The 27,328-nt window shown below is 35.7% G+C and overlaps 1 protein-coding gene and 1 pseudogene across 1 annotated transcript in view; both read right to left on the bottom strand.

Annotated features, from left to right (window-relative positions):
• Positions 1-2,850: 2,850 nt before the first annotated feature.
• MDGA2 (MAM domain containing glycosylphosphatidylinositol anchor 2) overlaps positions 2,851-27,328 on the bottom strand; it is a 916,038-nt gene continuing 891,560 nt past the window's right edge. Inside the window, 4 exon segments of the mRNA XM_062206573.1 lie at positions 2,851-4,311; positions 6,608-6,713; positions 15,259-15,389; positions 26,262-26,420. Coding sequence (XP_062062557.1) covers positions 4,223-4,311; positions 6,608-6,713; positions 15,259-15,389; positions 26,262-26,420 — 485 coding nt within the window. The 3' untranslated portion in view covers positions 2,851-4,222.
• On the bottom strand, positions 21,572-22,977 carry LOC133769873 (26S proteasome regulatory subunit 4-like; annotated as a pseudogene).

The raw sequence follows: 27,328 nt of genomic DNA, 5'->3' as shown, positions 1-27,328 counted from the left end.
GAACATGTGTTCAAAAGAATCCCTTGAAATCAGGTTAGTATGTCACCATCTTTCAAATCAATAATCAAAACAAACAAAAACAGGTCATGAAAAATACCACAGCCAATTTCATCGAGTCTTAAATACAGAACTAAATGAATTAATTGCTCTTCAAATTATACTTTTTATTGACAGATCAGTTTATTATGAAATCTTTAAAATAAAAATGCATGTTTGGTGAAAAGTCAGTACAGCTATAATTTGTATTTTACTATATTAGAAAATATAAGGAATGGGCTTGTTTTAACTATTAATTACATGATGTGAATGACTAGTTCGGTGCTAATTCTGACTATTATGTTTGTCATAATTCATTGCCATGCTAAAGTCAATTGTGATACATTTGAAATGAAGTGCTATTACTTTAGCGTAATGCATGACATTGTGGTGTACCATGCCTCTTTCAAATGTCAAAGAAAATTTAATGGCAGGCCAAACTTCAGGCCTGCTTGGTACTGAGATTCACATGGAACCAGGAAGCATTTGAAACCAGGGATACATAGCGGGTTGCAATTCATGGTGGAACTAAAGAATAAACAAAGGCTAAGTCTGTATGGAAAGAATGTAAGAGACAATTTTTTGAAAGAACAAAATAAGCGTTATTTGTTAATACTGCATAGTCAGTGAGCATTGACTATCAATCCCACAAACATAAGTGGGTATCTTTTTGTCACTTCGGGGTTTGTTGAGATGTAATAACGTTAGGCATTATGTGGCACTTCTGGAAACTTGCGGGAAAGTCATCATACCTCTGATGCTATCAGTTCTAAGATGTATTTTATATCTTATGACACAGAAATGCCACCAGTTCCAACTAAAATAAGCCTGATTGCAGCAATATTCAAATGTAGTAAAGCAAGGATTTTTGAACTATAGAGTAATGCTTCTAATTAATGGACTCAATTATAGGCAGTAGGGGATTACACTGTGGTGTTTTTGTCTCAGAAAATTAGAGGCTTCAGTGCCTGATACCTTGCTATAAAAGAAATAAAAATGGCATCATTAACTTTGAATATGTTATCAAAATGGAAGAGGGGGAATGTGTCGGTGAGTTCAATTCACAATAAATATAAAAAATATTAGGAAAAAGAAGGCAGTTGCTAAACAGTGTTTGAAAGTTCTCATTATTATTACTAATATTAAAGAAGAGGCTACTTAACATAATTTACATTTCAGTTATGCCAATATTTTCAAATTTTCTGCATTTTTACCCATTTAATTTCAATGAAAGCAACTAAACACTTGATCTGAAGTGAAAAACATTGATTCTAATCCTAAGTTTGTTGGTTTACATAAGAGAACCAGAAGCTACTTGACAAATGCATTTCCCTTATTACCATCTCAGTAACTCTGATTGTGAATTACTTTCTCTGATTGCCCCTTTGTTCCTCACATTTGTCCACAACTTCTCAAATATTTAACCGAAATTAATTTTGAAGTACCAGCCAGTTCTCATAAACTTTGAAGTGTTGTGTGTTCTCACTGTGTGAGAAGTTAAGAAGGATTTTGGTATTTTATGAATACTTATTGGTAAAAGTGCAGCTTTCACTTAGAGCACTTACACTGTGCAGGGTTACTTAGGAAAAAAGCAAATTTGTTTTCTTGGAAAGGATACATATATACGCAAATATTCTGAAAGATTCTCTGCAAAAGCCTCATTCCAATCAACTTAAAGATCATGGGAAAAAGGCAGTGAGTTAAGTCTCTTCACATCTAAAATATCTCTACTGATAGTATCCGCTGCAAGTGTATAGATAAGAGAGCAATCGACTATTTTGGATAGTGAAGAGAAGTGGTTAGTTGTCACAAAGTGGTAGTCAGGGTGAAGGGAGATTTTGCAAATATTAAGCTAAGTTCTGAGCTATAATTCAAATAAATCTCTTTGGTTTGCTAAAGTAAGTGATTTTGAAAAAGTTTTCAATATGTGTTACTTGTTCGAAAAAGTTATGAAACTCATTTGTTTATTGTGTTTAATTTAAAGGACTTGGTTTCACTCAGTTCTATCACTACCTGTATAGTCTGACTGGTTACCCCTCTTTAATTGACTATGAAAGTATTAAAATCCAAGTTCATATTTGTTTCCTTATTTTACCTTCAAATGTTTAACATGTATTACATGTCTTACAAATATAGGCGTGTGCATCAGGGAATTGTTATTAAAATTTTTTCCTGCAGATATTAAGGTAGATGAACCACTGAAGATTTATCCCATGGTAACATAACCAATAAACTGTGTAACTAATCTCATTTTAGTGATAAATGAACACTGCTCAACAAACACACATACCGCTTGTCATACCTTACCTGGAAAGAGGCTTTATTGAACAGAGCTGTAAAATTATATTTTAAGATGAATTACTGAATTTGCACAAACATTTCTACAGATTTGTTTTTTAAAAAAAAATCAAGCTTCATCATTTTCTACTACATTTTGTTGTGCTTTTTATATTAATAATTGCAAATGTTATAATTAATTTAATGCTTATATCCCAATTACTTGCATAATCAGTTTTTTTTAATCCTGGGGTGCTGAAAGAACATATAATAATAATATTCTCCTTTAGACAAAAGTCTTTTTAAATGAAGTTAAAAGCTGAGATAATTTAAGGAAAAAGATCTTCAAATTTTCATAATCAACAGGTTTAAGTGAAATTTACAATGCATTGGAAAACTGGCTGGTTAAAGGTATGATTTGTCCTCAGGTAGCTCAAAATCATTTTTACAGGTTTTTGTTTTTTTGTAAAAGTGTTTTTTTAATCTTGGTAAAATAATAAAATAATATTTCACAATTTGCACAGAGTCTGACTAAAGGGCAGAGGCATATGACCCTCAGTGTTTGGAATAAAGCCAGATTTCTCAGGCCCAGTTCCGCTGTAGTTGGTATGCACTGAAATCACAAACATTTTCTTGTTCCCTCTAAAGCTAGGGCCAATTTCATTTCAAATGGAGGTTAGAGTAAAAAAAAAAAAAAAAATCACTTTTGTTTTTTACCACCTTCTGCGCTAAGTCTCATCTTAATCACCTTTTGCTCTGGTTGACCCATTTAATAACCTGGAAGAAAAAGTGTTGCTCCCGTGTCTGGTCTGAATGGAAGTTATTCTCTAATGGACAATATGCCGAAAGGCCATGGCTGTCTAGGAGGTTAAACAACAAATATCTTGTCTGCTTGGGCTTACGCAGCAGCTCCGGTCCTCTCTTCTTCAGAAGCGGCTTTGTTGTCTTGCCTGTCGTTTGCACATTTAGGCTCTGCAGTTTGTTTATAAAATAGTTTTACACAAACCACTCGTAGCAGTGCAAGCTTCTGAGTTGAAAATTATTCAGGCTTGTTTCATTGAAGGCACTTGGTTTCCATGGCAATTTATAAAAGATGGTGGTTTGGTTTCTTCATTGAACAGATGACGTAGTTTGGGTGTTCAAGTGGCCGCAAGCAAACTCCGCTAAGCCTGTGTAATATGTAAGCCCAGGTTTACCGTCCTGGAGAGCAGTGCATGCAAGAAGAGACAGCTTACAGTTATCTAGCTTAGCCATGGGAGGAAAAGAATAATTAATAATAATAATGATAATCAAGGTAGGACGGGAATAAGGTGGGGAGGAACATGAACGCCTTAAATAATTCTCAGTTCGGGTTCTTTGCAAGGAAGGGTAACAGCCAAAGGTAAAAGGGCCTACATTTATTTACTTCTCCATGTAAAACCTTCTTAAAAGGAAAATAAATGCCAGCTCTTCACGTACCCTGTTTACAGTGAGGTTTTTGTTGGCAGGCCATTAGGTTTCCATGGTAACAAGCAAAGTATTCATTTGAAACAAAACCAGCCATGACTTTGTGCTTTGACAAGGATTTCTATAGCTCTTTTCTTTCTTCTTCTTCTTCTTTTTCTTCTTCTCCTTTTTTTTCCCAAGAGTTCAACCAGATGACGCCGTAATCTTTTTAGCCACAAAAGCACCTGAAGGTCTCTTCTCAACTCAGGTCAATATTATCTTTTATATGTAGTTTGGAATAAGTTATACTTCCATAACATCTTTTTATCCCCAGTGCTTAAAAAATTTGTTTTTATTATTTTATTTTTGAGTCAGTAGTCAGTGGAGGAATCTTTGGTAGTTTGTTTTTTCAGTGTCCATTTACAAAGACTCTTTCTTCATGCCAGTGCCTGGTGAATCTTGTATAGCCTCTGCCAGGATAAGGTCACCTTCGAGGACTTAAGATAGAGATGAGGACGATAACTGGAAAAAGCCATATATGAACTAAAATCCCAACAGCACCATCCACGGAATCTGAAGATAGGGCAAATAAATGCCAAAAAAGAAAAAAGAAAAGAGAATAAGCCTTCCATGCAGCTACTAATATAACTTCAGCGAACTAATAAAATTTATTGTCTGGAAAGCACTTTTAGAAAGTTTGTCATTTATAAACTCCATTTCTAAGGCAAGTGAAAAGGAAATCACTTGAATACATGGTTAGAGATTTCCTAAGATATTATTCACAGATTTGAAATGGATATAATAAGCTATGAAAACTTGTTCTGGAGATATTCTTGTGGGTTTGTGCTGGACCTCATCCTCACAGTTCTGCTAACTATGTGAAACAGTGCACACAGAAAAATTCTCCAAAATTATAAAGAGTTTAAAAGACAAGCAGAATTCCAAAAGTGTTTAAGGCTTTGAAGACTGAGATAAAAACTGCTCTTGATGAAAACTAGGAATAGATGACAATGAGGAAAGAAAAAGAGTTCTTTTTATATTGACTTTCAAAGGGAACATGAAGTCCATTCTAAATAAAAACTGCCTCATACCAATGTGACATGACATTCCTACCGTAGCTGATATTGCAATTAAAGCCTCGTGTCCAGGTGATACCTCTTGGAATGCACCCCGTAAGCAAGCATAAGCAAACATGGTGAGGCATTGACCTGGGCTACATTTACAAAATGGCTTTACCTAGGGGAGATCTGGAATTTGAAAACAGAGACACACAGTCTTAGCTCTAGGGGATGAGGGCCATGGTACCAAAGAGTGGGAAGGGTTGGGAGTCTGAGGAGGATTTTGACTAGCAAGCTGGTCTGCACTTAGAACATTGTATATACGTGTTAAAATAGTCACCCATGTTTCAGAATTTACTAGGTTGGGAGGGTTAAATTAATAATGAAAATATTGTGGTGTGCATTAATGAACTCCTTACAGGCACTCATATTCATTTTACTGCGATTCCTCTGACTGTTTCTGGTTTCTCTCTAGGGAATTAATTATGTACTCTGCTCTCCTTTGTTGGAAAGTTAACTCAATTTGTTGAACTAACTATATGGTATTTTCTAGTAATCATATTATAAAAGTGTAAGATTCCTGTACAGAAATGGTGACTACTTTCCGTTAATATGTTACAGCCACTGATTCACGCTTTGAAATTTAAATAGAATTTCATTATTCTCCAAGGAGAATGTAAGATTTTTGTGCAAGACACAAACCTGGTTCATGTAGGCACAGCTACTAGTTTACTAGTTTTCTGCAGAAGTTGCTACTAAATGTGATGAAATGCTAAGTGTAATGGCAAAAAACTATGAGCAAATGGCTCATTGTTATCCACAATCTTAGTATTTGTCTTATTACAATGCTTAAAAATGGAGGTAATTCAGTTCATAGGAGCAATCACTGGATAGTTGTACAAATTTGACTTTCAACATCTAGACTGATAACTTAGCATGTTTAGTGAGAAACTTTAACAAAGACTCTGATTTGCTCTAGACTTACACAACATTTCTTTCAATGCTTTGGTATGTACTGAATCACTGATGAGTTATTTGTGTAAATGTCTTGATTGCTACCTCTTTATATGACCACAAAATTCGAGTCCAGATTAGCCTAAGAAAATCCTTCAACAGGAAGAACCTCTAATCACAAAGATATTACATTTATCAATTTCAAATGTATAACAGGGAGATTAAGATTTTAAGAGGCAGATGAAGAAGAGTTTAATAGCTTAAACATAGTTATAATGCTATTTGCATTATTTATGATTTTTTATATCTATAGTTAAAAATATATTGTTAAACTGTAATCAAATCAGGAAAATAACTAAAAACCAAATTACTAATCAAGACTGAGGAGCTAACAGGAGATTAATTATACCATATAAAATTAGGGTCCTCCATTCGGTAATATGTATACTAAGAATTTTTGTATAAAATGTGTTACAGTAATTGGCAAAAGTTATATCTAAGAAATATATACCTAACCTGGGGATATAAGGAAAGCTATGATTATATAAATGTGTGCTGAGTATGTACATTCAATAAAAGCTTTTTGAAATAAATAGTATACATTAAAATATTTTAAAATATTATTTAAAAATGAAAGTGTGGTTGCCTTAAATAGAACAAATAAAAATTACTTTTATCATATGACAAGATGCCTACAATGAAATTTTATACTTTGATTTAAAAATATCTTCAAAATGTTAGCATCTTAGACATTGGAAATTTCTAAATGAATTAAAAATAACATTTGAATATATTAATTTACTAGTAGTTTCACTATTGTAATGTCATATCAAACCAGTCCAAGATAAGACACTTACTCTTAGTCGTTGGGTCTTGTTTTGCACACTCTCCTTCTGCAATTGATACATCATCGATGGCAATGTCGCCTTCTATTCCAGGACCTCGAATACCTTCGAAAATGAGCTAAAAATGTGAATGAAACAAACATAAATGAGCTGTAATTTGTTGATCAATTTTACTGAGAAGTCAAGGAAAGCAATGTCAATAATTCTGGCATAATTTATTCTTGATTGTTTTCAAAGCTGTTACTCACAAAAATGTAAACCTAAAATGGATCATGGAATCCATTATGGAATTGCATAGTATTAGTTTTTCAACACTAAAAGCATTGTGTCGATTTTAGAGCAAAACTAAATCTAATTGGGTAATAACAGTAAAAAACACCAACTAAATTCCTCTTTTCTGGGGCAAGCAGCAGTTCGTATTTGAGCAATCTTCCTCTCAAATAGAGTCCTTTCAGTTTTCTCTAAACATATCTCAAAAATTAGTGTTTTAGAAACATTTTTTTAAAAAAATGAATCAGTTCTGGAGTCTTTTAACAGTATTATGTTTATGGAAGCTAAGAACAAAACTTTATCAACTCTGTAATAGTTTATTCTTTTGTAAATAGGTTGAATAAGTTCCTCATACGTCTATGCTTTACCTTTTGATACCCTACTTTTAAAAGTTGAAGATATTTATGAGTCCACTAATGTTGAACGTCTCATGGTAGGCCTATGGATTTCCTGTCTGTAACAGTGTATGGCACTGGGGCTTAATTCATGTGTATTGAAAGAAGAGATTAGTGAAATCAGATTGCCTCTGTGACTTCATTCTAGATATAATGACAATATATGGACAATTAGCAAATTTTTGTTTTACAGCAACAAGATGGAATTTTCTCTAACCTTCAACTATATACTTCTAGCATAACCTTTCATTCTTTTGATCCTATAAGAAAGCCTATGCATTTAATGATTTTTTTTAAAAAGTTTTATTTATTTGAAAGGCAGAGTTACAGCCAGAGAAAAAGAGACAGAGGGAGGGAGGAGAGAGATCGTCCATCCACTGGGTTCACTCCACAAATGACCGCAACATTCAAGGCTGGGCCAGGCTAAAGCCAGGAGCCAGGAGCTTCATCCAGGTATTCAAAGTTGGGTCAGCCTCTGCTGCTAGGCGCATTAGCAGGCAGCTGGATCAGAAGTGGAGTAGCTGGGACTCGAACTGGTGCCTATATTGGATGCCGGCAGCAGAGGTGGTGGTTAACCTGCTGTGCCACAGTGTGGCCCCCAAAATTAGTGCTTTTTATTCACAGAAAAAAAAATTATGAATATCAGAATGAACTATGTAGTTTGGTCTTTCCAAAGAAATGGACATTTTATGCAGCTCTTAAGATTCCACTAGGAAAGCCCAAATCCCAAGAACCTGTTTGAAGTCCAGGTTCTCCTTCTGCTTCCAGTTTCCTGCTAGTGATGTGTCCTGGGAGGCAGCAGACGATGGCTCAAATACTTCAGTCTCTGCCACTCACATGAGAGACTCAAACTGAGTTCCTGGCCCCCGGTTTTGGTTGGACCAGCCCTGGCTGTTCCGGGCATTTAGTGAGTGAACCAACAGACAGAATCTTAGAATCTCAGTATCTTTCTCTTTGGTCATTTAGGGAATGAAATGATAGATGGAATGTCAAAATCTAAATCTCTCCCTCCCTCCTCCCCCCTCCCCGCCTCACCCCTTCTTTTCTTTATCTGCCTTTCAAATAAAATTTAATAACGTTCACCGACTAATTAGCAAAGCTGTTTCTAATACGAAACTGATGTGTGTGATTTTTATACAATTTCTATTCTTATTTCATTACAACAAATTTGAGTGAAAGTATGTTTTTTCCTTTAAAAACAACTTCTTAATGGCAAATTTAAGATGATCAGAAAAACATGGCTTCTTTTGAGAAAATCGTAGACTGTTCTTTCATATGCTGTCATAGTTTCCTCACTGGAAATCTCTCAGTAGTCTGCAGAAGTATTGGTTTTCAACTTTGGCATTGAGTCTGTGTCCCTCATTTAAATAGCCCCTAAGAATAATTTTCACAATCAGAGAAAAACAGGTGTAAAGAATTTTATTAATAGTTTCCTGATTATTTATATTGAAATAAAGTGCCCATATCATCAACTGATCTGTTTGAAGGTACTGTCTTGTTCTTACCAGCCAGTTTTTAAATCTTTCAGGTATTTTTTTTTTCTTTGCTATGTGCTTCTTACCTGATAGAGAGTCAATTTTAGAATAAGTAGTTAGCTAGCCCCAATCTCTAATATGAAGGGAATTTTATCTTGGAAAAAGAACTTAGATTCATGCTGAATCAGACTGGGTCCATATAATCAAACATTTTTCACTTTAGCCACAAGGCTAAAACTTGGTTGCCTGAAAGTGTAATACTGCCATTACAGTAAGCTTAATAACATATCCTAAATAATTAAATCCTAAATAAATTAATACATATAGATGCATGCATACCAGAGAGGTTTTAATTCTGGAGCGCAGAAGTGGGAATGTTTTACTCGGGAAAATTGGGTAGAGTAAACGGAGAAATCTCAGTCATCCAGAATTTTCATTTTAAAGGATGGAATTGGGAATGGAAGGGAGTAACTGCTGCCTATTGAGTATGATACAGAGTTTGCACTGTAGCCATGGGGATAATAAGAGTGATATACTGTCATCTTTGTGTAAGGAAGTAGGATGTAGGTGAAGACTCCAATAAAGAAAGGGTGAACTGTTTCCGCACCAGCTGACACTTGAAATTCATACAGATGAAGCTGAAGTCAATGCTGTCATGGAGAAGGATGTTGAAGAGATGAGCTTGGTGCTGCATGGATTTCCCTTAGCTTTCTAAGAGTAGTTGGCTTGTTAAAATTATCCACAATTTTTAAAGTACATAGTGATTGTCCCTTTGTATGTTCATGATATCTGCAGGTAAGGGTCAATCTAAAATCATGAGATTATGTTAAACATCAAAACTAAAATATAGAAATCATCGAAGTCATTATTGAACTTTTCAAAGTTGCTTTCTCTGGAAAGCTACATTGTAATTATAATGATCTTGCCATTGCTCATTCTCCTGACTTCCTGTCTGGCCTGATCAAAATCAGATGGCTGGACCGAGACTTGTGCTAGAGACAAAAGTTAGGGACAGTAACTTTTATGGTTTAATTGAGAGCAAGTGCTGTGAAGCTGCTCATGGCAAACACCAAAGGGGAAACTGGCTGACAGAAGTTCATTTGTTGTTGCTGGCAATATATGGACCACAAGTGTGTTGTTAGTCAAACAGCAAAAATAAAAGTGAACAAAAGTCATGCTGTCATGGTTTTGGAGGGTTCCATATACCTAGAACAGTACTGAAAATGAATACTTCATCTCCTGGTGATAATTATGAATGAAGTGGTACAGCAATAAAAACTGCTTGCATTTACAGCCATGTAAATTGTAATTTGCCATTGAATGAAGCAGGTTGATTTTTTTCTTATACATGTATAAGTACAGCATGAGTTACAAACATTGTGAGGAAATACATCATGGAATTAGTAGCTATTTACTAGTATGATAAGATAATTTCTGAGTATTAAAACTCTTGGAACAATCATAATTAATGTCTTCCTATTTTTTGAAATCTTGTGATGATATGAATATAATTCAATAGGCCAAATATTGTTGTTTTCCTCTGGGTCTTTTTTGAGAAGAGAAAGGTCCTGAGCAGTATATGAGTTTCTTTTTTTTTTCTTTTGATTTCCATATGATTTTGCTATTGGGAAGGTATTAGTTGTTTTCTTTATATCCATGTTAACTATGAGATATATTATAGAAATAAAATGCATAGGTATCAAATTTAATGTATATACCTGAGCCAAAGTGTCAATTGTTTACAAAATATAAATCTTGGCTGACAAACAACTTTTTCTTCAATATAAGCATGAGACACAACAATAGTCCATTAAAATATGTTGTATTTCAACATGGAAGTTGTGATCTGGATACACTGGAAGTAAATCTGTGTCATGTTGACGTTGAGCAGAAAGGTTATCTAATTTTAAAAGTTAAATTGTTATGTTCTACAAAGCTCACCTTGATTCTATTATTACATCACAGAGATTAAAGTATGTTCCCTTCCTCTTCAGTTTCTCTAAAATGGATTTGGTGTAACTGACTTGAAGAAGGAACTGAATTGCATCTGGATACCCAGGTGGAAAATGTGGAAGTTCAGGTCTCCCTTTCTTTACACACAGTCATGTTGATAGTTTTGTAGTTTTCCTTAACGGAAATGACAAATTTAAAATTTAAGTATTTTCCTAGTGTATGCATGTGATTCTGAAAACCTGATACGCAAAAAGTACTGTATAATAAAGCAATTAACTCTTAGTGTGGAAATTTATATGACTTTTTTTTAAATCTAGAAACATTTTATTTAAGGTATACAAACTTCATGAATTTCATATATACAAATTTAGGAACATAGGGATTCTTCCCACCCTGCCCTCCCTCCCTACTTCTCACCCACCATTCTTCCTTTTCCCTCTCCTAATCTCTGGATGGCAATTTTTTAAAGTGCACTACTGTATTAGAATTACACCACACAAAATTGTTTCTATTAAGCAGTTGATTACTTTCTGATATTAAATGTGATGCTTTAAAGCATATATATTAAATATCAATACTTAAACATATATATATATATATATATGATGCTATTAAAAGTTGTAGTATTCGGATATAATTTCTCAGCAAGAATAGCTTCACATAACACTAATGAGTAAAAGTTGACAGAGACACCAAAGAACAAAATGTATTTCGGATTATACGATATGCTTTTGTTAATAGCGTCTTCTGCAAATGTGGGCAACATATTTTCTGACAAGAGACAAACCATTCTGATTACTACTGATGAAACAAGTGCAGAAATCTGAGCTTGAAAATGGACAGCATATGTCACTTTGGGAAACTGCAGGAAATAAATACATGTGAACATAGCTATTATCAAGTGTTACCTTTATTTTGTTACTTATTCAGCACATAACAGAACTATCTTCAATTAATAATAATATTTGAAGAAAGGCAACATAATACGCCAACTAGGTAGACTTGTCCATTTCCCCAAGTGAAACCGAGACAGCTAGAGTATCCAGAGCAGAATACCAGAAAAAAGGAGTTGCATAGAGATGGAAGCATGAACAAGAGCTTCCTTGAGGATTCAGCATAGTACCGATTAGGACATGAATGTAAGCAAACAACACAAGATCTGGAGGAACTAAAAAGATGCGTTTACTTACTAGTGCCCAGCCCACATAGGACTGGGAATGGTAATACGACCACCAGCAAAACTGGAAAACCTTGTAATTCAATGGTTATTGCATACAGTACTCAGAAGACTGTCAATGGAGTTGTATGAAATAATTTGCTGTCCTCAAAACACTGCTTCAGTTTGAACTAGCAAATTTTAAAAGCAACACCTAAGAAGATCAGACTGCTTCCAAGTTTCTATATCTTCCAAAAAGCTAAGAATCATAAAAATCTCTGGCGTCTGTGAAGGTATAATGCACACTGTCTGGCACACAATCACATTGCCAGACTTGCAAAGAAGTTGGAAAGTAGAGATGCACAATGAGAAGAAAAATCAGTCCACTGAAACCAACCAGGAATTGATACAAATGTTAGCATTAGTAGATAATGCCTTAAACCGGTATAACTGAATTTCACATCCTGAAAACAACAACTGGACATATAAAAATATTTTCTAAGAAGATTCAAATTGAACTTGTAGAGATGACCAATGACTGATAGGAATGAAGGAAGATTGGACATTGTGGGGAAAATGATTAGTAAATGTGACAATACTGTTGAAAGTACCAAAAAGTAAACATGAATAGAAAAAAGTTTTAAGTGACAAAAAAGTATAAATGATCTGTAGAACACAAGGAGCTTTATATTTGTATATTTGGAGCCTTCAAAGGAGAAGGGAAGCAAAAACTATGTTAAGAAGGAGAAAATCCTCAAATTCTATGTAAACCATAAAACCACAGACCCTAGTTAAATGAATCTTAAGCACATAAAAATGAAGAAAAATACATAAAAGCCCAGCCTCAACAGATTTCTCATAAACAATGATAAAAAGTATCTTAAATCAGAGGGAAAAAGACACATTGCATAAATATAAGCATTTCTACAAGTTTATCATGGGACAAAATACAAGATGACAGTGGGATATTCACAGTTTAGAAAAGAAAGGAATAAATCTTTAAACGAATAAAGGTTGAAAAGACCCCTTTCTTCAAGAAATGTTAAATGTAGTCCTTTAGGCAAAAGGAAATTGATACAGATGAAGACAGGGATGTAAAAGATTAGATTAAATGTACCAGAAATGGTGCAAATGCTGAGTGCTACCTATATAAATCTGATCTGATGTTTAAGTTGGAATGAGAAGAGTTTATGAATGCAGAGAGTAAGGCTCTCCAGGTTTTAACCATTATGAATAAAGCTGTGTCATCTGAACATTCCTAAACATCTCCTTTGCACATACTTTTAGTAGATCTAATATGCAAATCTCTGAGGCTACAGAAAACCTGTTTACATTTGCAGGAAAATGTGAGAAACCTCTGCTCTGAGTTCACTCTGACTCCAGTCTTCCTGATAACAAAAGACTATCTTCTTGAAGTTCCTTATTTTAATGAATAATCCTGAGAATAAGATGGGATGAGTTCAGCTTGGCCAAATCACAAACAAAATCAACTCCTTTGCACAAGATTGGAACAACAAACTTGGAGCTAGTGCTTTGCTGCTTTTATTTTCCTAATGGGACTCCTATCATTTCACGCAATGTGTGGCACATGCACACTTAAGACTCCCTAATTGGAAAATTCTTAGTCATCCACAACTACTTTCCAAATTCCTAACATTAGTCTGCTAGTTATTATCTAAGCATATCTTGCATTTGTTTTCTATCATTGTCCTTCAAAATCTTTTAAAATTTTCTTAACTGCTTTGCCAACCCTGCCTTCCATACAACCCGAGTGTACCATGGGTGAAATGTTTTTGATGACTCCCCATTGCCTAAGCCCTTATCAGTCCTGGATTTATTTTCATGTACCAAAATTCTAGATAAACAACTTTGTATTTCTCTGGCAAATCCTGCGGGAGATGACCTTGATGTTTTTGCTTGCTCCACACTTTGCCAGAATCTCACGGCTGGCCTCTTGTCTGTTTTACGACCCCGCTGCATTCAGGTTTTACCACATAATAAGCTTTTCTTGACCCTGCTGACTACTCTTCCTGTTGGTTGGGCATGTTTACAGAACTTTGTGCATATCTATGTTGTTACAATTATTACAAGTATAGGATTTACCTGCTTAGATGTATCTTTGCATCAATGTGAGGCAAATAATCATTTTTTAAAATCTCCCTGTCTTGCATTGTGCTTGGCCTATAACAGGAACTCAAAAAATATTTTTGCTCCACTGTCTATAAGAACAAATACTTGTTTTGAAGGTGTTCAGTAAATGCTTTTTTAAGTGAGTGCAAATGGTAATAAAGGAGTATCCTGAAGGCAAAATTAATATGACTGTACTGTTTAATCTTGTGTATGTATTCCATTGAATAATTTACTGTTGGAGAGACAGTCATGGAAGAGGCAAAATACCTCTACAATAACGTCAACCTTTTAGAAAGAAGAGCTTTTTGAGGCCTACATAAATTTTAATTTAGTTTACATGTTGGTATAAATTGAATTTTCATAACTGTATTGTCCAAAAACAAAAAAATTTTTTCAGAGTCTTATGGTTGGGGTTGCTGTTATGTATCTGTACACAGTTGGCTAGTCTTAATTATTTCTTTACCATTGTGAATAGCTGTATGCATTTTAACTATCCTGCTTAGATCCAGAAGTGCTATCTCTAAAACTAGAATCTTATGTTAAAAGAGGAAGACATTCCACCAACTAAATATTGGAGCAGTATCATATTTTCTATATGCATCTAATAAATCATTAGAAGAAATACTCAGTGCTATAATCTCATAAAAGTGTTTTATTCCTTTCAACATAAGGGTTAGATCTACAAAATGTATGATTAGATTTTAAGATCACTATATTTTAAAAATATGAAAAAAATTTGGTTATTTATATGCAGGATATTTATGTTTATAGTTATTAGATCACTGAAAGTGTATTAACATCATTGAAATAGTTTCACAATCTCATCATTCGTTCTGACGGCCACTGTTAAAATTTGTTTTTTTATAATTAGCTCTTTTCTATCAATCAGAACCTTACTTATGTCTGGATAAACAAAGTAACTTCTATAAAGTGGCAATTTACTGAAATGACTACCTTGAACTGACACATTTTGTATGAAATTCCAAACACACTAATTGACTAGCCAGTTCCATTCATATAAAACTTGGATTGTTTTTCTTTACAGAATAAAATATATCATGTGAGTTTTATAGAAATGGAGTGCATTTTCCCCAGGTGAATTATTTTAATTTTAGTAGACTATTATTCAAATGAAAAGGGGCATTTTTCCCTGTAAGACAGCCATTAGAACTAGTGAGGAACTTTATCGTGATGGTCATATCACAGGATTCCTGAACACTCATATTTTAGTATTTTCCAAGCACTAGCTTTAACGCTATGCTCCCATAGAGTTACCTTTCTTACCTGAAATGAAGTAATAGGATAAATATTAACATGAGCCTCATTCCATCGTTGTCCTTTATTCCCACTGGAAGACCACAGTGGATTCTCTATTGTCGTCTGCCCTTTCAATCGTAGATAAACATTTAAAACACCTAAAAAATAACAATGACATTTTATTTTGTTTAATTTTTTGCTTCACAATAGTTTCTCCTCCAAAAAGTAGTAACTTTTAAATGTGTAATTTTTCAATTGATTCTAGTGTCTCTTCTCATTTCTTACCTTACACTTACGGCGTGCGATATTTGATCCAAAGATAACCATGACCTAGTACCTAGAACTTGTAAATGCTACCTTATGTTGCAAAAGGGATCTTATTGAAAATAGGAAGCATGTAGTCTACAAACTTTACTTTACCATGAAGTTTTTTTTCAATATATGATGCTTCGAGTATGTGCCAGAATAACTTTAATTTTTTTTCTCTGTGATTCTCTATCTTCATTCTTAAATTATAGATGGCAATTCTATGGTGGCTTTCCTAAAACAACTTTGAGACTTCTTTGGTATCATTTTACATAGACATTATATCTTTGTTGAGTACCATGACCTCCTGTTCTGATTGAGAGGAAATTGAAACTATCATCAAATCAATATATGGGCATTTTAAATATTATATATTATATACAATATATTCTGTAGATGCATCAGTTTTAGTTCACTAACAAAATAATACATGTCTTTTAGAATTAAGGGATATATGCTTTAAAGAAACATTTAAGACATGACTTATTATTATATTACTAATAAGGTACTGTGCCAGAATTGAAAAAGTTTTTTCTCAGAAATATGCTTTGCTAATGATCATGTTTACATTTCTTAATTAACATTTCCATTTCTAGATATATAATATAAATTCAAATGAATTTAACTTAGGTTTATTGAATATATATTATGTGAAAAATATTTTGTCTAGGTAGCTCCAAAGAAACCAGGTCTGAATTATTGTAGACTTTAAATTAGGTTTTCAAACAGACAAAACGGGCTGTTTTCATTTGTGGCTGTATTTTATTTATATAAAATATACTTGTTTTACAAGAAAAAGAAAAAAGACACTAAAATTATATTATGGGCCCAGCTCTGACTGTTGAAGCCATTTGGGGAGTGAACTAGCAGATGGAAGATCTCTCTGTCTCTTTATCTCTCTCTTTGTAACTCTTTCAAATAAATAAATATTAAACAAAAAATAAAAACAAGACTTAGAATGAGGTCAGACATTGCATTTTTAGACATGTTCAGTTGGGAAGCAATCCACACAGCAGACTTGTAGAATGACAATTGATTTAAATAGCATACTGACCTCAAAATGAGTCCTTAAAGCATTCTGGTATGACTGAAAATCCCATGAGAGCATTTTAGGCATGGAATTCTAAGACATTGTGGCAAAAATAAGGATCTTCATGAATGAGACCCCAGTGGAAAGAAGGGGCCATCAAAGAAGAATGTACTTTTCTCAGAAGGGAAGAGAGAATTTTCATTTTGTGTTTGGCCTTGCCCAAATACTGACAGACTGTGGTCTTAAAAGGCTTCCATAACCTGGGCAACTCATGGCAAGAGCCTTGGGTGATCACGGATGTCATACATAAGAGTTTTAATTAACAGCAGGAGTCACTGTGTACTTACTCTCCATGCAGGACCTCTGTCCTAAATGAGTCATACTATGAGATTTAAATGTAAAACTTGTTCTCAGTTTTTTGTTTTTTTTTTTAATATTGAATGCATGTGTTTGTGCACAAATATTTGAATCTCTGTTTGAAAAAACAAAATATTTGAAATCTTAGTACAGAGCTTGTCTTCTGTGGATAGTTTACTGAAAATGAATCCTAATGGAGAATGGGACTGGGTATGGGAGAGGGAGGAGGAAAGGCGCATGGAGTGGGGGTGGTTTGTGGGTATGGTTGGAAGAATCACTATATTTCTAAAGATGTACTCATGAAATTTATACTCACTAAATAAAAGTTTTAAAAAATTATAATTGAAATTAAGCTTTTAAACATAATTTTATTGCCTTATTAAGTACACAGTAATAATTATCATGCTAATCAATGAATACAAACTACTTATTCACTGGTATATTTTAGAGGCTGATTAATAATGACCAATGACCTTGAAACTCTCCTCTCCCAGCAAGTTTCTAGTTCTTAAGTTTATAAAATAGAGCTCAATGTTAAAAGATATTTAAACGTAGAGCATCTTGGTCAACAAAGTTAGAACTTGTGAAACAGTATAAAGCTGTTGAAGCGAAGATGAATTCAGCAAAGCTGATTCAGCAAATAATAGGGCGTCGTACTAAGAAAATGCCAAAGTGAATATGATGGATTGTGTTAATACCCTTTAAAAGTAATTTTAAATCTTCAGAGACTCTATATTTACGCTTTAGTGGGCACCAGATACCAAATCATATGAATTTAAATCATCCCCAAAGATTTTCAAAGGCTGTATAATTCCAGGATAAAAGTTTGAAGCAGTTAAGCAAAACTTAAACTGTCTTTTTTTCCTTCTTGGTTGCTAATACTCGTCTTGATCACCTCACCCCAAGTATCATATCATCTCCCATACGCCAGAGGGAGAATGGACTTTGGTAATCTCTTAAAGTTAAGGATTTACATTCATAAAAAGAAAAATGATCTAAATGCTCTTTACCTCTTGACCAAAATTTGGGGGCCATCTATGGCATATGAAAAAGAAGTATTTTTACTTTAATATAATATTATTACATAGAAATTGCCATATAAAACATAATTTGCATAAATATTATCATTACTATTGCCTTGTTCTCATCTTTCAATCTTTAATATTTTACCATTATTTTACTATAAGTATGTATTGCATTTATTTTAGATACATTTATGTATATGTCCAAAGCTGTGCATATATACTTCTAATAGATACTTGAAATTGACAAGTTCACATGAATTAATTTGTGATTTGGTTTAACTAATACCTGGAGATCCCTTGCATAAAAATAACATTGTTGTTATAATCTGTAACACAGACTCATCCGAGGTTCACATTTCATGAAAGGTGAGGATGTGCCAAAATCATGCGGTTCCATGCAAGATGTATGTGAATTGATAGGTAATTGTTGGCATCATTTGTTTTATTCATACATACATAATGAGAAGTCATAAAATTATTTTCTGCTTCAACAGAAACGGCTGTATGCATCCATTATTTTTCCAGCACATACTTACAATTGTATCTTAAATAAAAACTGTCAGTTCACTTTCTCCAGTCATTACTGTAACTTCTGGAATCCACTTAAACCTGTGCATTAGTGTGGTAACAGATTTTCCAAAACATAGATTTCATGAGGCTTTCTATTTCTTTGATTTATGTCACATCCCTGAGGCGGATCTGTTCACTCTTTGGTTATATTGCTGTTCCCATTGTCCTATTATGTAACAATATTTTACATTCCTGCAGCATGGCTACTTCTACTTCTCAAGTCCCCTAACAGTTTGGCTTCCACTTCCTGCGTACCTACCTCTTCTGGAGGATGCTTTGGATTTCTTCTCATCCACAGAAACTTTTATTTCATCCTTTGTTGCCCTAAGTGTTCTCTCCCTTGTGGATGCACAACATGGCCTGTCATACTTTAATATATATCACTACCTGACTTTGATTTTATTCAGTAATTTACTATCTGAAATAATCTATATAAGGACTACTACCATAATTCTTTCTATCCTGTATTGAATTCCAAGTCTATAGGCACACATATGCAGTTTGTGCCATTGAATACAAATAAGTGAATTCAAGACCTATGGGTAAAAATACCCTAAACAAGAAATATTTACTTTCATTGAAGTTAGTTCAAAAAGTTTTGTTAAGTGTGGGTAAGAAACTAAAGTGGTAAACTCACTTGGTTACCATTAATTCAATAGGTTAGATGATCTTTTCTATAAATTACAGTGGAAATAAGACTTGTATATTTTGAAACAGCCAATTCAGTCTGTTTATTAATTTGGTTTAAGCATACTATCTCCTATTATCCACTATATTGGGTCATCAACAATTAAGAATCAAATAGGAGGAAAATAAGTTTACAGGTAGTTGGTAGTTTGAAACCAGATACCTAAAGGTCAATGAATTTGCTGTTAAAGTTTCATTAGAGGGTCAGTGACAAGTGTCTGTAATAAGGTTTACATTGTAAGTGCTAGTAAATCATGACTAGATTCAATCTACTTCCTGCCCTTTAAAACATGAAGGCACTTCAAAAAGTTGGTAAAAAAAAAATAGATTTAAAAGACCATATACATTTTCCACGAATCTTTAAGAGATTCTCTCACACCTTTCTTTAAACAAAGAGGTTTACTGAATGAACGTCTTGCACCAGTAGCATGATTTTCACTGTGATGGCACTGGCATGATTAGTATAAAATGCACACCGGGCTTCATTCAGCATTGACTAATGCTTACCAGAAAGAGACTTCATGTTACTGTTACCAAACAGCTCACTCTTTGGTAGCAACACTCAGTGATCTTTTCGATTTCCTCAGTTACCTTGGAATGGCTTTTTTGCAAAGAATTTAATTTTGAGAATGTATCAAAATATAAGTATTTTACAAACTCATTTTACTGACAGTCTTTTTCTTAAAAAAATCATTTATTATTTGAAAGGCATGTTAGAGGGAGGGGAGTGAGAGACAGATCTTTGATCTACTGGTTCATTCCCCAAATGGCCACAATGGTCTAGACTGGGCCAGGCCTAATACAGGGGCCAGGAACTCAATATGGGTCTTCCATGTCTGTAGCAGGGGTCCACACGTCTGAGCCATCTTCTGCTGCTTTGCCAGGCACATTAGCAGGGAGCTAAGTTGGAAGTATAACAGCTGGGACTTGAACCTGTGCTCATATAGGATGCTGGTATCATGGCAGCAGCTTAAGCCACTGTATCACAATGCTGGCCCCATAGTTCCCTGATATTCCTCTAGAGTCAGTGTAGTCATTGCTCTAAAATAATGGCAGCTTATTGTAATGGCGACTTTCAATTGGTGTTGAAATCCAAGGAGAAACATCCCAATGTCTGAAGAGATTTCTTATTTGAGGAGTATATGCAAGATCTAAGTAAGAATGTTGGTATTTTTAAGTTTAATGAGAAAAAAATATGGTGTTTGACCAAAGTGATAATAAAATTCTGAGTTATAATGTCATGCAAAATATTGTCAGCATTGATTTCTTGGTGTCAAGTCCCTGGTCTAAAATCTTTGGATATTGGCATATCTGGCAATTAAATACCTTTAATTCAACACTTGTTAAAGAATAACAAGATGTATTCTTAACAAAAGCTAATGAGAGGTTAATTCTTGATTCTTTAAATTCTTTTCCTACATTAAGGTACATCATCATAAGGTAATATGTCTGGATCATACTTCAGGTGTCGTCTCTAGCCTCTCCAGCTGTCTGTTTCAATGATCAGTTGTACTCCCTTATACTGATCTCCTAAAACTGTCTAACATGCACCTGTACATTTATTTTTTAAAGGAAACAGAGACTCTCAGGAAAGCAACTTTTGTGTGTGCCTGCTGTTCTTACATCTAGAATCTTTGAGAAGCCACATTGGTTTTTCCTTCCTTCTTCCCTTCTTCAAGATTACTTCCCTCACCAGAGCTCAAAATTCATGAAACTTGCTTCCCTCTGACTTTTGTATTTCTTGGGGCCAGGTGTTGTAGCCCAGAAGTTTAGCTGCAGCTTAGGAAGGCAACCTTCCATATCAGAGAGTCAGTTCAAGTCCTGGCTCCTGTTCTTCCAGTTAATGTGCCCGGGAAGGCAGTGGATGGAAGTCCATGTCCTTGGGTCCCTGTCACCTACATGGGAATCCCTGGCACAGCCCTGGCCATATCAGACATCTGGGGAGTTAACCAGTGGTTGTCCATCCGCTCTCTTTCCGTTTCTCTCCCTCTCCAACCCTGTCATTCTGACTTTTCAAAAAAAACAAATGCAATTTAAAAAGTCACCCTTTCTCTAAACTTTTTCCTGTGAGTATCATAAAACAGTAGACTTCATTAGTGAACTCCTATGTCTTTGCCCCCATTTGCTTCATAGTAAAATTTGCTTTCTGGAGACATAGCTTTTTAAACTCTTCTTGTCAAAGTCACCGAATTCATTCATAAATGTCTTTTGTATTGTAATTTTTAATTTCCTAGGGTGATATGTTTATATCTCATTTTCTTCATTTTAGAAATAGAGTCTATATTAGTGGCTTGTGTGTGGGAAGAGCACACTTTATTGGGATGCAGAGTGAGCAGTGACCAAAGGCCACCTGACATGCAGATATACAGGCTGTTTGCTAATAGAAATCAGCTGGACCGTGGGTTCCTCTGGGCAGCTCCCCCTCCGTACCTCCCCAAGGGTAGGGAAACTCCAGCCGTTCTCCAGGCAGCTGTGGTCCACTAGAGGTAGAGCCCCTCGGGGGTGCCTTCTTGTTTTTTATAACGGACATTCTCTTTCCATTTTTTGAAGTCTTCATTTGTTACTTTCATTCTGCGTTCTCTCAAGGCCATGAGACCAGCTTCTGTGCAGATTGCCTTGATGTCAGCATCCAAGAGGTCGTCCTTAGCCATGATCAAGTCGTCCAGAGTTACGTCGCCGGCCAGCGTCATCCTGCTCATGTGAGTCTGGAAGATGCGCCTCTTGGTCTTTTCATCAGGTAGCGGGAACTCGATCTTCCTATCTATGCGGCCTGGTCTGCTACGTGCTGGATCCAAAGTTTCTATTTGGTTTGTGACCATAATAACTTTCACGTCTCCTCTGGAATCAAATCCATCCAGCTGGTTCAACAGTTCCAGCATCGTTCTCTGAATTTCTCACTCGCCGCCAGAATTTGAGTCGTATCTTTTTGTCCCAGTAGCATCAATTTCATCAATAAACACAATGGACGGTGCGTGTTCTCCCGGACGAGCTTGGGCCCATCTCCTAGGTACTTCTGAATAAGCTCAGAGCCAACCACTCTCAGGAAAGTGGCCGAGGTTTCGTTTGCCACTGCTTTGGCCAATAGGGTTTTACCTGTGCCAGGTGGACAATAGAGAATGACCCCCTTAGGGGGCTTTATTCCCATTTCTTCATAATATTCTGGGTGGGTTAGAGGAAGCTCCACAGATTCCTTAATCTCCTGGAGCCGGTTGTCCAACGCCCCAATATCAGCATAGGTCTCCTGAGGGGCCTTTTCCACCCTCATCACTGTGACCAGTGGATCCGTGTCATCCATCAGCACCCCTATCACAGCACGCACCTTGTGGATGAGCAGGACGGAGCAGCCTGATTCCAGCAGATCTTTGTCCACGAAGGAAAGGATGCTGACGTAGTGTTCTGACCCCACAGATGTCGACACAATGGTGTGGTTGTCATCGATGATCTCTTCCAGGGTTCCCACTGACATGGGGATCCCTCTTAGGTCACCCAACTTTGATCTCTCCTCCTCCTGCTTTTCTTCCAATGGTTTCATTTGTTCCTGATTTCTAATGAATTCTTCTTCCATGAGACGACAGTCTTTAATTCTAACATCAGTAGTTTTAGCCGGCACTGAATGTGAGATGTCACCAGTGGCAGTTTGCTGGCAGCATCTGGTCCCTTTGTTTTCTTCTTTTTCCCCACTCTGGTTGGTACAGGAGGTTCATATTTCTTCTTCTTGTCCTTGTCATCCTTCTTGCCACCTCCAGGCCCGTTACCGCCACTCTGACGCATCTTGACTTGGCCGCTCCAGCCACCACTGCCGGAAGTGCCTATATTAGTGGCTTTTAACAAGTTTTCATATACAGTGAGATTCATTTTTTTTTGTAGGAATGTTAGAACTTATGATGATTTATCAAGTAGTAGAATGCCCTTTGGTAACCACAGGAATGCTGAAATAACTTAGTACTCTTACCAGCCACAGGTATGGTACGATTTACATGTAAGTTAACAGTTCAAGGGTAACCTGTAGTGGTTATTTACAAATCAACAAGTTGGATGAAACATTTATCACGAAATTTTTCCAGGGTGGCAGGTTGCTTTCCATGATCTCAACCTCCTGTCATTAATACTCTGGTATAATTCCCTCCCATTGAGTAGGAGTTGTAAATACCAACTTGAGTAAAGAGTAAGGTAGGAGTCACAGGATGTCACTTCAGGGATGAGGTTGTAGGAAGTCATTGGCATCTATTCTGTCTCTCTGACAGCTTGCTTGCTAGAAGGAAGCCTGTTATCATGGCTTGAGACAGCTTTGTAGGGAGGTCCAATCAAAAGCCAGCAAGAAGATGCTATCCATAGTGCAACACCTGACCCAAGTATAGGCATACCCTAGAGATGAATCTTCATATTACACTGGAGTCCTTGCTTGGGATCTTGACTTCAAACTTAATGAGAGACCTTGTGTCACAAGCAACCAGCTAAGCTATATTCCTGACACTCAGAAGCTAGAATAACAAATCCTTGTTGTTTCAAGTCACAAAAGTTTGATGATATTTGTCATGCAGCAATAGATGAATAATACAAACCATTTGGCTTTACTTCACCCATATTTGTATTATTAGAAACTTGTGACTCTTCTCAATGATATGCTATCCTTTAGTCAGTTAAAACTGCAAGATTTATTTATAATTATCCAAAAAGTAACAAGTGCAATACTCCCCTGGTTTACAGATGAACGAAGGTCTGAGCAGAATATATGGAAAGAAGAAAAAAGTTTGAATTACAGGCACCATCTCCCTAATGAAGCATTTTTGGTTAGACGTTATTAGGCAGCATGGCTTCTGTGCCCTTCTGAGAGGGACTCAGATAACAGAATTGATGCCCATCCTGCAACTTTGAATCATCTAATGAAGCACAGAAGTGGCATAGGGCTGAACACAGGACATGTTTTCCAGGAAATGGAGAGCTATCTTCCTCAGCCCAACCCCTGAAAACCTATTGACAATAAAGAAAACAAGAATAATAATTGGGAAGCTAAAAGCCTGTAACATTATCCTTGGTTTCAGCATAAGCACACGGAACTTTTAAAAGAGCCACATGCTTAGGCAATTGTGTGTATATCTGCATCTTGTCATGGTTTTCACTGCACTGAACTGATGACTACTCTTGTAGTTTTCTAAATGCTTTTCCAGTCTGTATTCTGTTTTCCAATTATTTTGCCCACTCCTATGATATCTACTTGTCTAAATCAAAGATCTCACTGTTTGTTTGTTTGTTTTTTGCCTACATAATAACTCACCCACATGGCTAAATAAGTGTCACATACTTAGCTAGGGTTTCATGGCACTCCAGAAGTCTTCCTGAAGAGTAGTAAGACAGACAGACTCTGTCCAGCTTCTCCAATTGGAATTATGGCTTCACTACTAGCTATCTGGTGGGCATTCTAATTAAAATCTTTGTATCTCAGTTTCCAGGTCTATGAAACAGGACAATGATATTAACTGGCATAAATGCTTATTGTGAAGCTTAAAAGAGAATAATTCAGAAGGGTCTTGATGCAGGATGAGCACTCCGTAAATCTAAGCTATTAATTTATCGCTATTTGAAATTCAGAGTAATCTAGAATTATGAGTTTCTATCATCTGATAGAAGATATTATTTAGACTATTGCAGTTTTCTGAAACGGTATTCTGTTCTATAAAATGGGAAAAAAAAATTCCTAAGAGCCAGACCTTCTATGTGACTTCTCAAAAGTATTATAATGACTGAGTACTATAACCAAGTAGCAACTAGTTCTGCTGATTTCTAGTTGAGGGCACTTTTCTAAAAGCTATCTTCCTTGTCACCTACTGCTCTACTGTGAAGAGTATGGGTTATCAGTGTTGGCTATGAGTTTGAAGTCCAGCACTTGGCAATTTTATAAACATCTTGAAGTTCAGTTTTCTCCACTGCTAAGGCTGTACTGGCATTCATTTTTAAAAGAGAATTATTTAGCGTAAATGTATATGATGTGCCCAATTTTATAAGTTAATAAAATACTAAAACTAATAACAAGACAGCACAGTCATCCTCAATTCCCACATTTTACCGTCTCAATATCAGTGTTATAATCCTCACTGAGCTAATCCCTAACTCTTGCATACCCAGGACAGATCTTTGCCTTGGTTTTGAAGCAATACCTCCTTCACAAACCAAATACAGGTCCACAATCCCTTGTCTAAGATCAGTAGGCCTACATACACTTTCTTACTAATGATTTTGTCTTAGGTTAGAAAAGTATATCTCTTGTATATGATGTGGACTCAAGGGGAACAGAATCCTGTCATTACACATGGCATTATTTTTGCTTTAAATGATATAAATCTTGATGGTCATGTGCATAAATGGGGTCATATCCATTCAAGTTATATATTCCCAACACATGTATTGCCAAATGATTACTTTTAGAACTTGTTGGTGTTAAACTTTTCTTGATTTTAGAATTGCACCTTTGCTAATCTGCCCCACAGGGAATCCACTCTCAGTATTCTATGCTAAGCTATCTTTTACTCATCTTAGCCTTCATTACTCCTGTCCACAGATTCTCATGGCAGGGGATGTATCATCTTGGCATGCTCTTTAGAACCTAGAGTGTCCTTAAATTATAGTACTGCGTTAGGCTACTTTATAAACAAGGAAAAGATCACACCGATATCCTAAACAAGTATATGGTGTGAAAAGTACTTGACAGTATGAAATTATGACTACATTCCTTTTCATCATTATTAATTTTTGCATTGAGACACTATTCAAGCACATTTCTTTGGAAAGAAACAAGTGAAACCTGTTGATGGTCAACTTAAATCAGGATATCCGAGGAGTTAGGTAAATTTTCCAAATTTTCAAATTCTAACATCAATTTGTAAATTAGATAGTAGAGGATAATTCTTAGCATCTTATTTTTGCATTTTTCAGGTAAGTCACTTAAAACAACAGTTATAACACTGCTTGACTACAATTGTTTTCATGCTATATTTGTGAATCTGTCTCTTCTTAGCTATGACAGAGTTTACAAGAAACACGACTCGCTGTCATCTCACCTATGTGTTGTCCATACATGTGGTAAAAGAAGCTAAAACAGTATGCAGTGTTGGTAGGTCCATACGGGTTTTTAGGAGCTATGCTGAAAACAGGGCTGAGAAGTCGAGCCTTTTCGCCTTCCAATCTGGGTCGAGAGGTCTCAATGTACATATAAAAACCTTAAAACAGACAAAATAGAATGGTTAAATATATTATTACGCAACATGGCCTTTCAAGTCCTTAGGGATTTGTAGAATTTCCACATACACTCAAGATCGATAGGAAGATCTGCATCTCCTGTCTCAACTCTTTATGTCTACATGACGAACAGTGGCTTTAACAAAAAGAATGATCTTGTTCATAAAATAAGATATTCAGAAGCTTAAGATAAATTAGAAGTTTATGGGCAATGTTGTGAAGCAGTGGGTTAATCTACCACCTGTTACACTGGCCACCCATATAGGCACATGTTCAAGTCCCAGCTGATCCACTGTCCCTGGGAAAGCAGTAGAATATGGCCTGAGTGCTTGAGCCTGGGAGAGACTCTGGTTGGGGTTCCTGGCGTAAGCCTCTCATTGTGGCCCTATGGGGAGTAAACCAGCAGTGAAAGATCACTGTAACTCTGCCTCTCAAATAGGAAAGGAAGAGTTATAGAGACAGACAAGAGAGAGGTCTTCCATTCACTGGTTCACTCTCCAAATGACTGTAATGGCCAGAGCTGGGCTGATCTTAAACCAGGAGCTTCTTCAGTTCACCTACATGGGTGCAGAGGTCCTAGCACTTGGACCATTTTCCACTGCTTTCCCAGGCCGTTAAAACGGAGCTGGATCAAAAGTGGGGCAGCTGGGACTCAAACCAGCATACATAAGGGATGACAACACCACAGCACTGGCCCCATCAAATAAATAAAAAGTTTAGACAACGATTATATTTTAAAAGATTTACAAATCTCTCAGCTATGCCAGTTCTAAGAAAAAAACATATGGTTATTGTACCTAACATTTATTGTGGAATTCTATCTTCTAATAAATGGCTAATGATTCTTTGTATTTCATATTCATAGCATTTATAAAATGACCTGATTTCT

This window comes from Lepus europaeus, chromosome 11, assembly GCF_033115175.1.
Source record: "Lepus europaeus isolate LE1 chromosome 11, mLepTim1.pri, whole genome shotgun sequence".
NCBI classification, from domain to species: domain Eukaryota; kingdom Metazoa; phylum Chordata; class Mammalia; order Lagomorpha; family Leporidae; genus Lepus; species Lepus europaeus.
The sequence above is the reverse complement of the archived record's forward strand: the minus strand, read 5'-3'. Positions and strand labels throughout refer to the sequence as shown.